General features: G+C 49.8%; 1 protein-coding gene across 1 annotated transcript; it reads left to right on the top strand.

Annotated features, from left to right (window-relative positions):
• Window positions 1-307: 307 nt before the first annotated feature.
• CHMP4A (charged multivesicular body protein 4A) lies at window positions 308-17,353 on the top strand. Its single transcript, XM_032235454.1, has 6 exons — window positions 308-404; window positions 1,960-2,109; window positions 10,706-10,883; window positions 12,798-12,912; window positions 14,984-15,107; window positions 16,104-17,353. Exons 1-6 carry the CDS (start codon window positions 374-376, stop codon window positions 16,175-16,177), a joined length of 672 nt encoding a protein of 223 aa, XP_032091345.1. The 5' UTR covers window positions 308-373; the 3' UTR covers window positions 16,178-17,353.
• The last annotated feature ends 72 nt before the right edge of the window (window positions 17,354-17,425 follow it).

Below are 17,425 nucleotides of genomic sequence, written 5' to 3'. Positions count from 1 at the left end.
AACAAAGTGTCGTTTCGTTTCACCCCTACCTCCGGTTCTGATTAGACTTACTATAGAGGATTTGGGGGGGTGGAGGTATTTCAAGACCCTCCAACCAATCAATTTGCTTTTAATGTATTAATTCCTTCACTTGGGGCCCTTTCGATGACCCAGGGTGCCGTTTTCCATGACAGTTTTCGCTTTATCTCTTTGCGCGTCCCTCTCCTTCCACGCTTTGCTTTCGCACGCGAGCCGGCGGTTGGCGAGCGCCTGCGCAGATCCCGCAGCCCTTTAAAGTCTGTTGCCACCCTCGTGGCACGTGACGGGGGCGGGGCGAGGCTGGTAGGTGGGTGAAGCCGGAAGAGGAAACCCAGTGAATTTCCCACCAGGCGAGATGAGTGGTTTAGGGAAGCTCTTTGGGAAAGGTGAGGCTCCTATTTCCACTTTCCCACCCACTCCCCCCGACAGAGAGTTGGTATCTCCCGAACCCCATTGGGGATCCCGAGGCTTGGGAGCGACCAAGTGGCGCGAGAGGGGGGGAGGGGAGAAAAAAGAGAAGGAAAGAAAGGATGAATAGAGGAAAAGAGAGAAAAATAAGGAGGGTTGCGATTTTCCTCCCCCTAAAAATGGGGTCTTATTTACAAGAAGTGTCGCTTGGAGATTTTAATTTGCTGCTGCTCCCCAGGTGCATTGCCCCCCTCCCAATACAGGAAAGGACCTGCTCATTATTTGGGGAGGGGGGGAGTCTGTGAAAAGGATGGGTGGGTGGGGAAGATTTGCATGTGAGGTTTGATAGCTCCCTTTACAAATTCCGCTTTTTTTCCCTTTTCTTATAGGATTTTTTAAAAATCTGGATTAATTTTATGGGAAGTTTAAGGTTAACAATGCATGCAACCCCCCCATGCCCCCCAAAATGGTGTATTCCACTAATGCATTGAGTTGGGGCATGCAATCAAGGTGATGGGAGGCACAGTTCAATGGGGATGATGATGGGACACCCCCCAATCCAATGGGAATAATGGGACCCCCAACCAATGGGGATGATGGGCTTCCCCAACTCACGGGAACGATGGAGGTCCCAACTCAATAGGGATGATGGGACCCCCAACCTAATGGGGATGATGGGAACCCCTCGTAAGTCAATGGGGGATAATGGGACCCCCAACTCAATGAGTTGATGGGAGCCCCTATCCACTGGGAATAATGGGATCCACAGCCCAACGAGGATTATGTGGGTCCCAACTCAATGGGGATGATGGGAACCCCAACCCAATAGGGATAATGGGAACCCCAACTCAATGGGTTGATGGGACCCGCAGTCCGTTGGGAATAATGGGACCCCCCAACCCAATGGGGATGACGGGACCCCCAACTTGATGGGGTTGATTGGACCCCCAACCCAATGGGAATGATGTGATGCCCATTCAGTGAAGGATGATGGGACCCCCCAACCCAATGGGGATAATGGGACCCTCGACTCAATGGGTTGATGGGATGCCCGATCTGAATGGGAATAATGGGATCCCCAACACAATGAGGATTATGGAGGTCCCAACTCAATGGAGATAATGGGACCCCCCCAACCCAATGGGGATGATGGGATCCCCATTCAGTAGAGGATGATGAGACCCCCCAACTTAATGGGGATGATGGAACCCCCACTTAGGGGATCCCGAACTCAACAGGGGGATGATGGGATCGACAATTCAAGGGGGATGACGCCCACCCCAAATTCAAGGGAAATTATGTCACCCCCCTAAATTCAAGGGGGATGATGGGAGCCCCGACTCAGTGGGGATAATGGGAGCCCCAACTCAATGAGGATGATGGGACCCCCAAGTCAACAAGGATGACAGGGCCACCATTTTTGAACCGAGCACTTTCGCAGCCATCATCTTGAGATGGTTCTTCCCCTGGTCAAATGTCTTCGATATAACAAAACCCACCCACCTCCTCCTCCTCCTTTCTCCTGCTCTCCAGGCAAGAAGGCCAAGGCCCCCACTCCGCAGGAGGCCATTCAGAAACTGCACGAGACAGAAGCCATCTTGGTCAAAAAGCAGGAATTCCTGGAAGAGAAGATCCAGCAGGAGCTGCAGTCGGCTAAGAAACATGGCACGAAGAACAAAAGAGGTAGGAGAAGAAGGGGGCTGTGACCTAGGCTTCCCCCCCAAAAAGCAGAGTCCTGGTCCTGACAAACCCCCTTTTATTAAACAATTGTGAATTCCTCTCATTCACATTCAGCAAAGGCTTGGTAAAAAGTCTTTCAAAGGAATATTTATGACCACAGACCTTATCTAGCTTGGAAAGGGTTCCACCACAAAACCGCGTTCGACTAAAACGCGCTCGACGAAACCGCGTAGCTGACGTCATCACAGCGCGACGAAAAAAGCACGCTGTGAACGCTAAAGCTAAAATTAACCCCTAAACCTAAACCTAACCCCCCTAAACCTAACCCTAAACCTAACCCTAAACCTAACCCTTAACCTAACCCTTAACCTTACCCTAAACCTAACCCTTAACCTAACGCTAACCCTAAACCTAACCCTTAACCTAACCCTAAACCTAACCCTTAACCTAACCCTAACCCTAAACCTAACCCTTACCTTAACTTGAATCGGCTTGCTTTCAAAGCGCTTTTTAAAGCGCCCTTTTTTCTCCGCGGTCGCTGTTGTCGCGCTGCTGATGACGTCAGCGACGCGGTTTAATCGGACGCGCGTTAGTGGAGCGCGGTTTTGTCGTGCCACGTTGGAAAGCTGCCATGCCCTGAATTTTTCGGAGTATACGACGTACTTTCCCCCACCCCAAAGAGGGTGAAAATTTGGGTGCGTCTTATACACCGAATGTAGCCCCCTGCCCATCTGCCGGCCCCCACCCTTTGATCTCTGCCTCCCAGTCATTTACCTCCTTGCAGCAAATGGTGAAAATGGGACTTGAGGAGGCTATGAGAATCCCTGCAGCCTGAAACAGCTGATCGTTGGGAAGTCGGTGCTGAAACTGAAATGGAAAATGAAACTTGCTGTTTGCTGCAAGGAAGCAAATTGCTGGGAGACAGAGGCAGATTCTTTTTTTGTTCTTGTGCTAATCAGGCTAAACTGCAAGAGGCTGTTTGCTGTTGGCTGCAAGGAGTTAGGTCAATAACTATAAATGCCTATAAATGTGTTCAAATTATTAGGCTTATTTTCTTAAAGACTGCTTTATTATTGTTCTAGACGACTTAGCAAAACGAAGAAGCTTTTTAAAATAAATGCTTGATCTGAAGAGGCCCAGTTGCTCTTGTGTGTTCTTTTAAATAGCAGAGAATAACGTAGACTTCCAGAAAGCCACCTCATTTTTTTCCCATAGAAAGATTTTTATTTTCCATTTTCGTAGCGTATAATCACATGTATACTATTACGTAGTCAATATCATGTTGTATTATTAAGTAATTACATCAATTCATCTTAGCATCAATTACCAAAGAGAAAAAAAAGAAAAATCTAGTTATTGGCTCTTCTGCTCTCCATACACCATATTTATCCGACACTTTCTTCCCCCTCTCTCCTCCCCCTTTCTACATCCTGTCTTCCCTCCATCATTTTCTACTCTACTTCCCCTTCCTTTCTCCTTCTCCTCTCTCCCCTTACCACTCCTCCTTATACACCTCAACTTCCCCCTTCACCCTCTCTCCTATCCCTCTCTTCCTATCTTTCTTCTCTCCTCTGCTTCCCACTCTTCTACATCCTGTCTTCCCTCCATCATTTTCTACTCTACTGCCCTTCCTTTCTCCTTCTCCTCTCTCCCCTTACCACTCCTCCTTATACACCTCAACTTCCCCCTTCCCCCTCTCTCCTATCCCTCTCTTCCTATCTTTCTTCTCTCCTCTGCTTCCCACTCTTCTACATCCTGTCTTCCCTCCATCATTTTCTACTCTACTTTCCCTTCCTTTCTCCTTCTCCTCTCTCCCCTTACCACTCCTCCTTATACACCTTAACTTCCCCCTTCACCCTCTCTCCTATCCCTCTCTTACTATCTTCTCTCCTCTGCTTCCAACTCTTCTACATCCTGTCTTCCCTCCATCATTTTCTACTCTACCTCCTCTTCCTTTCTCTTTCTCCTCTCTCCCCTTACCACTCCTCCTTATACACCTCAACTTCCCCCTTCACCCTCTCTCCTGTCCCTCTCTTCCTATCTTTCTTCTCTCCTCTGCTTCCCACTCTTCTACATCCTGTCTTCCCTCCACCATTTTCTACTCTTTCCCCTTCCTTTCTCCTTCTCCTCTCTCCCCTTACCACTCCTCCTTATACACCTCAACTTCCCCCTTCCCCCTCTCTCCTATCCCTCTCTTCCTATCTTTCTTCTCTCCTCTGCTTCCCACTCTCCTACATCCTGTCTTCCCTCCATCATTTTCTACTCTACTTCCCCTTCCTTTCTCCTTCTCCTCTCTCCCCTTACCACTCCTCCTTATACACCTCTTCCCCCTTCACCCTCTCTCCTATCCCTCTCTTCCTCTCTTTCTTCTCTCCTCTGCTTCCCACTCTTCTACATCCTGTCTTCCCTCCATCATTTTCTACTCTACTTCCCCTTCCTTTCTCCTTCTACTCTCTCCCCTTACCACTCCTCCTTATACACCTCAACTTCCCCCTTCCCCCTCTCTCCTATCCCTCTCTTCCTATCTTTCTTCTCTCCTCTGCTTCCCACTCTTCTACATCCTGTCTTCCCTCCATCATTTTCTACTCTACTGCCCTTCCTTTCTCCTTCTCCTCTCTCCCCTTACCACTCCTCCTTATACACCTCAACTTCCCCCTTCCCCCTCTCTCCTATCCCTCTCTTCCTATCTTTCTTCTCTCCTCTGCTTCCCACTCTCCTACATCCTGTCTTCCCTCCATCATTTTCTACTCTACTTTCCCTTCCTTTCTCCTTCTCCTCTCTCCCCTTACCACTCCTCCTTATACACCTTAACTTCCCCCTTCACCCTCTCTCCTATCCCTCTCTTACTATCTTCTCTCCTCTGCTTCCAACTCTTCTACATCCTGTCTTCCCTCCATCATTTTCTACTCTACCTCCTCTTCCTTTCTCTTTCTCCTCTCTCCCCTTACCACTCCTCCTTATACACCTCAACTTCCCCCTTCACCCTCTCTCCTAATCCTCTCTTCCTATCTTTCTTCTCTCCTCTGCTTCCCACTCTTCTACATCCTGTCTTCCCTCCATCATTTTCTCCTCTGCTTCCCCTTCCTTTCTCCTCCTCCTCTTTCCCCTTACCACTCCTCCTTACACACCTCATCTTCCCCCTTCACCCTCTCTCCTATCCCTCTCTTCCTATCTCTCCTCTGCTTCCAACTCTTCTACATCCTGTCTTCCCTCCATCATCATTTTCTACTCTACTTCCCCTTCCTTTCTCCTTCTGCTCTCTCCCCTTACCACTCCTCCTTATACACCTCAACTTCCCCCTTCACCCTCTCTCCTATCCCTCTTCCTATCTTTCTTCTCTCCTCTGCTTCCCACTCTTCTACATCCTGTCTTCCCTCCATCATCATTTTCTACTCTACTTCCCCTTCCTTTCTCCTTCTGCTCTTTCCCCTTACCACTCCTCCTTATACACCTCAACTTCCCCCTTCCCCCTCTCTCCTATCCCTCTCTTCCTATCTTTCTTCTCTCCTCTGCTTCCCACTCTACATCCTGTCTTCCCTCCATCATTTTCTCCTCTGCTTCCCCTTCCTTTCTCCTCCTCCTCTTTCCCCTTACCACTCCTCCTTACAGACCTCATCTTCCCCCTTCACCCTCTCTCCTATCCCTCTCTTCCTATCTCTCCTCTGCTTCCAACTCTTCTACATCCTGTCTTCCCTCCATCATCATTTTCTACTCTACTTCCCCTTCCTTTCTCCTTCTGCTCTCTCCCCTTACCACTCCTCCTTATACACCTCAACTTCCCCCTTCACCCTCTCTCCTATCCCTCTCTTCCTCTCTTTCTTCTCTCCTCTGCTTCCCACTCTTCTACATCCTGTCTTCCCTCCATCATCATTTTCTACTCTACTTCCCCTTCCTTTCTCCTTCTCCTCTCTCCCCTTACCACTCCTCCTTATACACCTCAACTTCCCCCTTCACCCTCTCTCCTATCCCTCTCTTCCTATCTTTCTTCTCTCCTCTGCTTCCCACTCTTCTACATCCTGTCTTCCCTCCATCATTTTCTACTCTACTTCCCCCTCCTTTCTCCTTCTCCTCTCTCCCCTTACCACTCCTCCTTATACACCTCAACTTCCCCCTGCAGCCTCTCTCCTATCCCTCTCTTCCTATCTTTCTTCTCTCCTCTGCTTCCAACTCTTCTACATCCTGTCTTCCCTCCATCATTTTCTACTCTACTTCCCCTTCCTTTCTCCTTCTCCTCTCTCCCCTTACCACTCCTCCTTATACACCTCAACTTCCCCCTTCACCCTCTCTCCTATCCCTCTCTTCCTATCTTTCTTCTCTCCTCTGCTTCCCACTCTTCTACATCCTGTCTTCCCTCCATCATTTTCTACTCTACTTCCCCCTCCTTTCTCCTTCTCCTCTCTCCCCTTACCACTCCTCCTTATACACCTCAACTTCCCCCTGCAGCCTCTCTCCTATCCCTCTCTTCCTATCTTTCTTCTCTCCTCTGCTTCCAACTCTTCTACATCCTGTCTTCCCTCCATCATTTTCTACTCTACTTCCCCTTCCTTTCTCCTTCTCCTCTCTCCCCTTACCACTCCTCCTTATACACCTCAACTTCCCCCTTCACCCTCTCTCCTATCCCTCTCTTCCTATCTTTCTTCTCTCCTCTGCTTCCCACTCTTCTACATCCTGTCTTCCCTCCATCATTTTCTACTCTACTTCCCCTTCCTTTCTCCTTCTCCTCTCTCCCCTTACCACTCCTCCTTATACACCTCAACTTCCCCCTTCCCCCTCTCTCCTGTCCCTCTCTTCCTATCTTTCTTCTCTCCTCTGCTTCCCACTCTTCCTCTCATTCACTTGGTGCATTTCAGCTTCTGAGCAAACTCCCTTTTGTCTTGATGGTATTTATAATTCCATTTCAATATACATAAAAAAGAAAAAATAGCAGTATACGTGTACAATCATAATACCTTAAAATCCAACACCCCTCCTCCAACTTAGTAAACTCCGCTCCCTCCCACCCTCCCCCTCCAAACTTCCCCCACCCTGACTTCCCAGAACCAATACAAGGTATAAATCTTTAACAAAAAACAGTTTAAAATATACAATTTTAACAGCATCTGTACGAGTATAGATTGAAATGTAATACCACAAACGGTGTATATCGTCAGCACTGTTTGCTGTTGGCTGCAAGGAGGCAAATTGCTGGGAGGCAGGCAGATTTAATTAAATAATAGACTTAATTTAATTAAAATGAATTTGCTGTGAATTCTGCTCCTTCCCATCCAGCAAAGTCTTCAAGGGAGGATTTACGGTCACAGACCTCATCTGGCTTGGAAAGCTGCCAGGCCAATCTCTGCAAAACTTGGCAAAGAGTCTCGGAGAGTCATGAACCGATGAAGGGAATTTCATTCATCTCCTGCAAACTCCACTCCCCTTCCGCTCCTCTTTTATGTCCTCTGGGAGGGGCCATTCACCGTCCACCTGTGGCCTTACTCCCAAGTCGACCCCTGTTCTTTAGCTGTTCCCTTCGCCCGGCCGCTCTGCGCATGCCCACATGGGGAACAGGCTCCAGCTGTTCTTCTGCCTCACTGATGTCTGACTCCTGATAACTGTCGGACGATCCTGGCCCCCTCTCTGCCTCCGACACAGAGCCCTCATCAGAGCCTTCCCCAGACTCCAGGACTGGCCCAGGTTCCTCCCCAACCCTCCTCACTCTCTGAATCAGCTGCTAGCTCCACTGGCCTCTGGCAGGCCACAACCCAGTCTGCTCCTCCTCTCTGCAAACCCCACTCTCTTCTAGCACTGATGATGTTACCTAGTTCGGTCATGAAACGTCCCAAGGACGTCCCAAGGACCACCCCCCAAGGACCCCACAGCTCAACCCCGAATTACAAATATTATCTTTTAATTAATTTAATCTCAGGGCCCCCCAAATCTTGATTTTGATTCCCCCAAAAGACCTGATTGTCTTTGAGTTCAGCGGCTTCATCAGAGGCATAGAAAACCCCTTTCCATAAAACGGATGACTCCTGATATTATTTATGTCTCCTTTGCTGGGCCAGATTTAAAGGCAGACTACAAAAAGTTCAAAACAACGCCCGTATCCGTTTAAATCCTAAGATCCTAGATCTCTTTGTTTTAGCGTATCTTTATACAGGCTGGCTGACCTTGTCCGGATTTACCTAAACGAAAGTCAGGCTAATAAGTAACTGGGACAATCTTAAAATTTCTAGAGTGCAGCCGTTTCTCAACCTCAGCTGCTTTAAGATGTCTGGACTTCAACTCCCAGAATTCCCCAGCAGGCTATACGGAGGGTGACTAGGGAATTCTGGGAGTTGAAGTCCACCCATTCTAAAATGAGCTTAAGTGGTGAAATCCCGGGAAAAGACTACGGGTAGGCCTCACGACCAAAATTCAGCCTCAAATTTCTGTGGCTCAGTGAGATATTTGTTAAATGAATTTTGTTCCATTTCCACACACACACACATACAGAGAGAGAGAGAGAGAGAGAGACAGACAGACAGACAATGAGAGAAAGAAAGAGAGACAGGGAGAGAGAGACAAAGACACACACAGAGAGAGGGACAGAATGAGAGAGGCAGACAGAGAGAGAGAGGCAGAGACAGAGTGAGAGAGACAGAAAGAGAGAGACAGAGAAAGACAGGGAAACAGAGAGAGACAAAGAGAGAAAGTGAGAGACAGAGAGAGACAGGGACAGAAAGACAGAGAGAGAGAGACAAAGAGAGAATGAGAGACAGAAAAAGACAGAGAGAGAGACAGGGACAGAGAGAGAAAGACAGAGAGAGAGTGAGAGAGAGAGAGAGAAAGAGAGAGAGACACACAGAGAGAGACAGACACAGAAAGACAGACAGAAAGAGAGAGGGACAGAATGAGAGAGGCAGACAGAGAGAGAGAGGCAGAGACAAAGAGAGAGTGAGAGAGACACAGAGAGAGAAAGTCAGACAGCGTGAGAGAGACACAGAGAAAGACAGAGAAAGACAGATAGGGACAGAAAGACAGAGAGAGAGAGAGACAGAGAGAGAGAGAAAGAGAGAGAGAGAGAGGGACAGACAGAGAGAGAGAGGGACAGAATGAGAGAGGCAGACAGAGAGAGAGAGAGAGAAAGAGTGAGAGAGACAGAGAGAGAGAGAGGGACAGAATGAGAGAGGCTGACAGAGAGAGACAGAGAGAGAAAAAGAGAGAGAGAGAGAGACAGAGAGAGAGAGAGAGACAAAGACAGAGAGAGAGAGAGGGACAGACAGAGAGAGAGAGAAAGAGAGAGAGAGAGAGGGACAGACAGAGAGAGAGAGACAAAGACAGAGAGAGAGAGAGGGACAGACAGAGAGAGAGAGAAAGAGAGAGAGAGAGAGGGACAGACAGAGAGAGAGAGAGAGACAGAGAGAGAGAGAGAGAAAGAGAGAGAGAGAGAGGGACAGACAGAGAGAGAGAGGGACAGAATGAGAGAGGCAGACAGAGAGAGAGAGACAGAGAGAGAGAGAGGGACAGAATGAGAGAGGCTGACAGAGAGAGACAGAGAGAGAAAAAGAGAGAGAGAGAGAGACAGAGAGAGAGAGAGGGACAGACAGAGAGAGAGAGGGACAGAATGAGAGAGGCAGACAGAGAGAGAGAGACAGAGAGAGAAAGAGAGTGAGAGAGACAGAGAGAAAGACAGAGAGAGAGAGAGAGACAGAAAAAGACAGACAGAGAGAGAAACAGGGACAGAGAGAGAAAGAGAGAGAGAGACAAAGACAGAGAGAGGGGGGGAGAGAGAGAGAATCACTAATCACACAGACCAAACTGAAGAGCTGTGCATTTGTGTGCTGGGATGGGGAGAGGAGAGGAGGAAAGTGAGGAAGAAGAGGAGGAGCAGGAGGAGGAAGTAGCAGAAAGAGCAGGAAGAAGAGGAAGGATGCGGAGTCCAGGAGTGGCAAGCCAGTGTGGAATTCTTGTTCCGGGTTCAACAGCTTTTGCCCCACTGCTCTCCCACTTTAGCCCCCTGCCCTGCAGACTCCTGGCACGCCTGGGGGTGAAACACCTGCCTTCAGCTCACCTCCACCTGCCCGTTGCTGCCAGCCAGTCGACGGCCGAGGGGCCGGTGAGCTGCAGCTGCTGTCGGGCATCGCCCGCTCCCACCCGCTTGCCACCTCCTGTGTGCCCATGCAGGGGGAGCGCCGTGGGGCAAACACTTGTGAAGTGAGTCGTGCCCAATCTTACCGCCACTTTTCTGCCACACTTAAGGGCATCGCCGGGGTCGTTAAGCGAATCCAGCGGTCGTTAAGCGAATCCGGCTTCTCTCATTGACTTTGCATGTTGGAAGCCGGGTGGGAAGGTTGCCAATGGAGGTTGCAAAGCCAGGCCTGGGGAATGTCCGTTACTTTTTATTTCCCCCAGTGCCGCCGTAACTTGGAACGGTCGCAAAGCGAACCGTTGCAAATCGAGGACTCCCTGTGAGTGGGTGGGATTGGCCGTTTGCAAGCCTCCTGGCACGACCAACGCAAATCCACAACAATTTCCCGCCTTGTCTTTGTGGGCGGTCTTAATAAAACATCCCCACGCTTCTCTTGGAGCGCGAGAACTAGAAACATGGAGGGGGGCTGCAGTTGATACTTTCTTTCAGCGGCTCTGCAAGCCCTCAAGAGGAAGAAGCGCTACGAGCAACAGCTGACCCAGATCGACGGGACCCTCTCCACCATCGAATTCCAGCGCGAGGCCCTGGAAAACGCCACCACCAACACGGAAGTGCTCAAGACCATGTCGGACGCGGCTCGGGCCATGAAAGAGGCGCACCAGCATATGTGAGTAGCATGTTTCCCGGGGCCATGTCAATTAGAAGAAGCAGCCCGGTTTCTCGTTGGATTCAAAAGTCCGGTCCATGTTTTGCCTTTAACTTAGAGCAGTGGTTTCTTTTTCCCAGCCTCGGCCATTTTAACTCCCCACCCCACAGTCCTCCTCCTCCTCCACTCCTTTTCCTTCTCTCCTCCTCTTCCCCCTCCACTTCACAAATCCCCTCCCTCCTAGCCCTGATGACGTTACCTAGTCGGGCCACGAAACGTCTGCAAAAAAATCACCAAGCTCAGTGAGCACTAAGGACCCTGCAGTCGTCGTCGTCGTCGTCCTCCTCCTCCTCCTCCTCCTCCTCCTCCTCCTCCTCTCCTGCTTCTTCTCCCCTCCTCCTCCTCCTTTCTTCAAACCCCACTCCCCTTGTAGCACTGATGATGTTACTTAATCGGGCCACGAAACGTCTGCAAGGAAACCACCAAGCTCAGAGAGCATCGAGGACTCCACAGTCTTCCTCATCCACCTCTTCCCCGCTTCCCTACACTACCTTCTCTCCCTCACCCCTCTTCCTCCTGTACACAAACCCCCTCCTAGCACTGATGATGTTTGCTAGTCAGATCACGAAATGTCTGTAAGGAAATCAGCGAGCTCAGAGACTACCAAGGATCTCATAGATTCCCCCTTCCTCCTCCTCCTCCTTCTCCTCCTCCTCCTCCTCCTCCTCCTCCTCCTCCTCCTCCTCCTCCTCCTCCTCCTCCTCCTCTCCCCCCCTCCCAATCTCTCTTCAAACCCCACTCCCTTCTAGCACTGATGATGTTACCTAGCTGGGTTATGAAATGTCTGCAGGAAAACCACCAAGCTCAGAGACTACCAAGGATCTCATAGATTCCTCCTCCTCCTCCTCCTCTTCCTCCTCCTCCATCATTAGGGAGCTGAGGTGGCACAGTGGTTAGAGTGCAGCACTGCAGGCTACTTCAGCTGACTGCACTTCTGCAGTTCGGCGGTTCAAATCTCACCGGCTCAGGGTTGACTCAGCCTTCCATCCTTCCGAGGTGGGTGAAATGAGGACCCAGACTGTGGGGGCAATATGCTGACTCTGTAAACCGCTTAGAGAGGGCTGAAAGCCCTATGAAGCGGTATATAAGTCTAACTGCTATTGCTATTCCCCCAAACCCCACTCCCTTCTAGCACTGATGATGTTCCCTAGTTGGGTCATGAAACGTCTTCAGGAAAACCATTCAGCTCAGAGAGCACCAAGGACCCTTTTCTTCCTCCTCCTCTTCCTCCTCCTCTTCTTCCTCCTCCTCCTCTTCCTCCCCACTCCCTCCTAGCACTGATGAGGTTCCCTAGTTGGGTCATGAAAAGTCTTCAGGAAAACCACCCAGCTCAGAGAGCACCAAGGACCCTTTCCTTCCTCTTCCTCCTTCTCCTCTTCCTCCTCTTCCTCCTTTCTGCAAACCCCACTCCCTTCTAGAACTGATGATGTTACCTAGCTGGGTTATGAAACGTTTGCAAGAAAACATCCAAGTTCAGAGAGCACCAAGGACCCTTTTCTTCCTCCTCCTCTTCCTCCTCCTCCTCTTCCTCTTCCTCCTCCTTTCTGCAAACCCCACTCCCTTCTAGAACTGATGATGTTACCTAGCTGGGTTATGAAACGTCTTCAAGAAAACCACTAAGCTCAGAGAGCACCAAGGACCCCACAGTCCTCCCCCAACTCCTCCTCTTTCTCCTCTCCCTTTTCGTCCCCCTCTTCCTCCCCTCCACCATCTTCTCCTTGTCTTCACAAACCCTTCTACTTAGCACTGATGAAGCTACTTAGTCAGGTCACAAAACGCCTTCAAGCCGAAACAGCCAAGCTCAGAGATCACCAAGGATGACCCCACAGCTCTCTCTTTCTCTTCCCCGCCCCCCCCCCCATCCTCCCCCTCTAGGGACATCGACAAAGTGGACGACTTGATGTCCGAAATCACCGAACAGCAGGACATCGCCCAGCAGATCTCGGATGCCATATCTAAGCCGGTCGGCTTCGGGGACGATGTAGATGAGGTGAGGAGCACGGAGAGATCCACGGGGAGGCCTTCGGAGGGAGGGGTGGACTTCAACTCCCAGAATTCCCCACCCCACAGTCCTCCTCCCCCCCTTCCTTTTCCTTCTCTCCTCCTCTTCCTCCTTCTCTTCCTTTTCCTTCTCTCCTCTTTTCTTCTTCCCCCTTCTCTCTTCCTCTTCTTCCTCCCCTTCATTCTTCTTCCTTTCCCTTCTCCCTTCCTCCTCCTCCTCCTTCTCTTCTTATTCTTTCTCTCCTCCTCTTCCTCCTTCTCTTCCTTTTCTATCTCTCCTCTTTTCTTCTTCCCCCTTCTCTCTTCCTCTTCTTCCTCCCCTTCATTCTTCTCTTCTTCCTTTCCCTTCTCCCTTCCTCCTCCTCCTTCTCTTCCTATTCCTTCTCTCCTCCTCTTCCTCCTTCTCTTCCTTTTCCTTCTCTCCTCTTTTCTTCTTCCCTCTTCCTCTTCTTCCTCCCCTTCATTCTTCTCTTCTTCCTTTTCCTTCTCTCTTCCTTTTCCTCCTTCTCTTCCTATTCCTTCTCTCCTCTTTTCTTCTTCCCCCTTCTCTCCTCCTCGTCCTCGTCCTCTTCTTTTCTTCTTCCTTTTCCTTCTCTCTTGCTTTTCCTTCTTCTCTTCCTATTCCTTCTCTCCTCCTCTTCCTCCTCTTCCTTCCCATCTCCCCTCCTCTTCTTCCTCCTCTTCCTATTGCTTTTCTCCCCTCTTCCTTCCTTCTCTTCTCCTTTCCCCTTCTCTCTTCCTCCTCCTCTTCCTTCTTCTCTTCTTCCTTTTCCTTCTCTCTTCCTCTTATCCTCTCTTCTTTTTCCTTCTCCTCTTCCTTTTCCTCTTCCTCCTTCTCTTCCTTTTCCTTCTCTCCTCTTTTCTTCTTCCCCTTCACTTTTCCTCTTCCTCCTCCTCCTCCTCTTCCTTCTTCTCTTCTTCCTTTTTCTTCTCCCTCCTCCTTCTCTTCTTCTCCTCCTCTTCCTTCTCCTCTTCTTCTTTTCCTATTCCTTCTCTCCTCCTCTTCCTCCTCCTCCTTCCCATCTCCCCTCCTCCTCTTCCTCCTCTTCCTATTGCTTTTCTCCTCCTCTTCCTTTTCCTTCTCTTTTCCCCTTCTCTCTTCCTCCTCCTCTTCCTTTTTCTCTTCTTCCTTTTCCTTCTCTCTTCCTCTTCTCTCTTCTTTTTCCTCCTTCTCTTCCTTTTCCTTCTCTCCTCTTTTCTTCTTCCCCCTTCTCTCCTCCTCGTCCTCCTCCTCTTCTTTTCTTCTTCCTTTTCCTTCTCTCTTGCTTTTCCTTCTTCTCTTCCTATTCCTTCTCTCCTCCTCTTCCTCCTCTTCCTTCCCATCTCCCCTCCTCTTCTTCCTCCTCTTCCTATTGCTTTTCTCCCCTCTTCCTTCCTTCTCTTCTCCTTTCCCCTTCTCTCTTCCTCCTCCTCTTCCTTCTTCTCTTCTTCCTTTTCCTTCTCTCTTCCTCTTATCCTCTCTTCTTTTTCCTTCTCCTCTTCCTTTTCCTCTTCCTCCTTCTCTTCCTTTTCTTTCTCTCCTCTTTTCTTCTTCCCCTTCACTTTTCCTCTTCCTCCTCCTCTTCCTTCTTCTCTCCTTCCTTTTCCTTCTCCCTCCTCCTTCTCTTCTTCTCCTCCTCCTCTTCCTTCTCCTCCTCTTCCTTCTCCTCTTCTTCTTTTCCTATTCCTTCTCTCTTCCTTTTCCTCCTTCTCTTCCTATTCCTCTCCTCCTCTTCCTACTCCTTCTTCCCATCTCCCCTCCTCTTCTTCCTCCTCCTCTTCCTATTGCTTTTCTCCTTCTCTTCCTTTTCCTTCTCTCCTCTTTTCCCCTTCTCTCTTCCTCCTCCTCTTCCTTCTTGTCTTCTTCCTTTTCCTTCTCTCTTCCTCTTCTCCTCTGTCTTCTTTTTCCTTCTCCTCTTTCTCCTTCTCTTCTCTTCTTCCTATTCCTTCTCTCTTCCTTTTCCTCCTTCTCTACCTATTCCTTCTTTCCTCCTTTTCCTCTTCCTCCTTCTTCCCATCTCTCCTCCTCCACTTCCCTGCATGGAGCTTTGGATGCGAATCTCGCCTTTCTGCCTTCCCAGGACGAGCTGCTGGCTGAACTGGAAGAGATGGAACAAGAAGATCTGGACAAGGAGCTTCTGAATGTTGGGGAGGCCAGCCCGGAGCTCCCCAATATCCCCTCTTCTCGCCTCCCCAGCGTGCCAGGTACGAAGACACCCACGCCCCTGAGGCTTAACACAAGTAGTCCTCAACTTACAACCGCAAGAGCAGCTGACATTTCTGTCGCTCAGCAAGGCGGGGGTTAATGGACTCGCAAACAGTTTTACGGCCCTTTAAGTTAAGTGAAACATGGGATTTGTTAAGCGAATCAGACATTCATTAAGTGAATCCAGCTTCCCCCATTGATTTTGTTGGTCCGAAGCCAGCAGGGAAGGCCGCAAATGGCGTTGACCTGACCCCGGGACGCTTCAGCCGGCAGAAAAATACATTCCAGTTGACCAGCGACCAAATTTTAATGATTTCACCGCAGCGGTCATAGTTATGAGGACCGGTCATAAGTATGAGGACTGGCCCATGAGCTGTAACTTCAGTCACTAAATGAATGGCTGTGTTGAAGACCTCCTGTCACGAAAGATCCTCCCTCCCTTCACCCTGACCCCTTCTAGTTGTGGCCGACAAATAGGCTGTCCTCAAGTTACGACCACAATTGAGCCAAACATCTCTGTCGTTCGTTAAGGGAGACATGTGTCAAGTGAGTTTTGCCCCATTTTACGACCTTTCCTGCCACCGTTGTGAAGCGAATCCCTGCCGTCATTAAGTTAGTACCAACAGCGTTGCTAAGTGAATCTGGCATCCCCGTGCTGACTTTGCTTGCCAGAAAGTCGCCAAAAGGGATGGTCATGTGACCCCGGGACACTGTGACCGTCATGAATAAAAGTCAATGGCCAAGCGCCCGAATTTTGATCGTGCGACCACCCCACAAAGGCCGTAAGTGTGAACAACAGTCAGAAAGTCCCCTTTTCCAGCACCCAAATGGTCACGAAACGAACCGTGGTAAGCCTGGGGGGAGGCCACATGTACAATTGCCCCGGTGCCAGCTGTGGGACGCTAGTCCAGGCCCAGTAGAACTTGAACCCAGAGATGGTGGGCCTCTTTCAGAGACGTCCCGAGTTCAAATCCTGCTTTTTCCTCCCTCCGCAGCTTCCAAAGTGCCATCGGCCTCCCTGGATGAGGAAGACGAGGAAATGAAACAGCTTGCCGCCTGGGTGTCGTGATGCATTGTGGGAAATTCCTCCCCTTCCTCGCCTCCCTCGGTTTTTCTTCGAAGAAATAGGCAGAGACGGAGAGGAGGACCAATTTTCTCCCCTCCGGTTTCCATGGCCAGGAAAGTCACGGGGAGGGGCGGTGGTGGGGGGGGGAGGAGGACGAAAAAAAGGGGAGGGCCAGAAGTCACACCCACACCCTGCCTAAAAATGACCTTACGTGCCGAATGTAAAGAGTTTTATAGACAGATTTATATAAATATATCTATATATCTATATATCTATATCTACAATATAGAAAAGGAGCCTGTTTCCGGGAGGGAGGGGTGTCGTGGCTTAAAAGACCTCCCTCTCCGCCCCCCCAGATGAAGACTGAATCTTGAAATCATCTAGAGATTAACTTTCTTTCTTTTTTTCAGTTCCCCCCCCCCCCAAAAAAAAATACAGGATTTTTGTCGGGCTCAGAAAGAGCGGACGGCGTGACACACGCAAACACAGCCCGAAAAATGAAGTTTGGGGGGGAAAAAAACAAATTCTTGAGCGTTTTTGACCCTCTGTTCTTGTCGTTTGCTGTCTGGCTATCTGTCCGATTTTGGGGCGTTGACTGTCGGTCCCTCTCTCCTTTTGGGGAAGTGGGTGTCCGCTTTGTCTGTTGCCAAACATATCAATACACCCAACACATACTCCGGTGGTGCAAAGGATGCAGTCTAGGATTCTCCTCCTCCCGCGTGTTGCAAAGGAATTTTGGGGGGTGGGTGGTTTTTTTGGGGGGGAAGCAGGCCGGCGTTCCGCCTTGGAAGGCTGGATGGAAGGAGGTGCGGGTGGGCAAGGGGAGTGGGGCGTCGGGGAATAAGGGACGAAAAAAAATCGTACTTTTGTTGGACTGGCGGTACTGTTTTGTCCTGGTTTAATCGGTAGCGTGTATCTTGTTGACACGGTTTTGGGGGGGGGGTGTTCGTTGGTTAACAGTTTGCTTCGACGTGCGCCTGGTGTTTTTTCTCTTTTTCTGTTTTTCTGCTCGGTCTGTCTTTTTCTCTTTTTTTTTAATCGAATTGTGGGCAGGAGTTGGGATGGTGTGGGGGGGAATGTGCCCCTTCCCCACTGACACGCGTGTACTCCTGCGGTGGCCTGTTGCTATGTTGCTTTCTGTGCCCGGTGAATAAAGTGCCCTGAAATGTGTTGTCTGAACTGAGTGGCATGTGATGTGATTTTTTCTCCATCCCCCCCCAAAAAAATTCCTGCTCTTGCTGGAATTTACAC

Source organism: Thamnophis elegans, chromosome Z (assembly GCF_009769535.1).
Source record: "Thamnophis elegans isolate rThaEle1 chromosome Z, rThaEle1.pri, whole genome shotgun sequence".
Lineage (NCBI taxonomy): Eukaryota > Metazoa > Chordata > Lepidosauria > Squamata > Colubridae > Thamnophis > Thamnophis elegans.
Note: the sequence above shows the minus strand (reverse complement) of the source record. Positions and strands in the feature narration are given on the sequence as shown.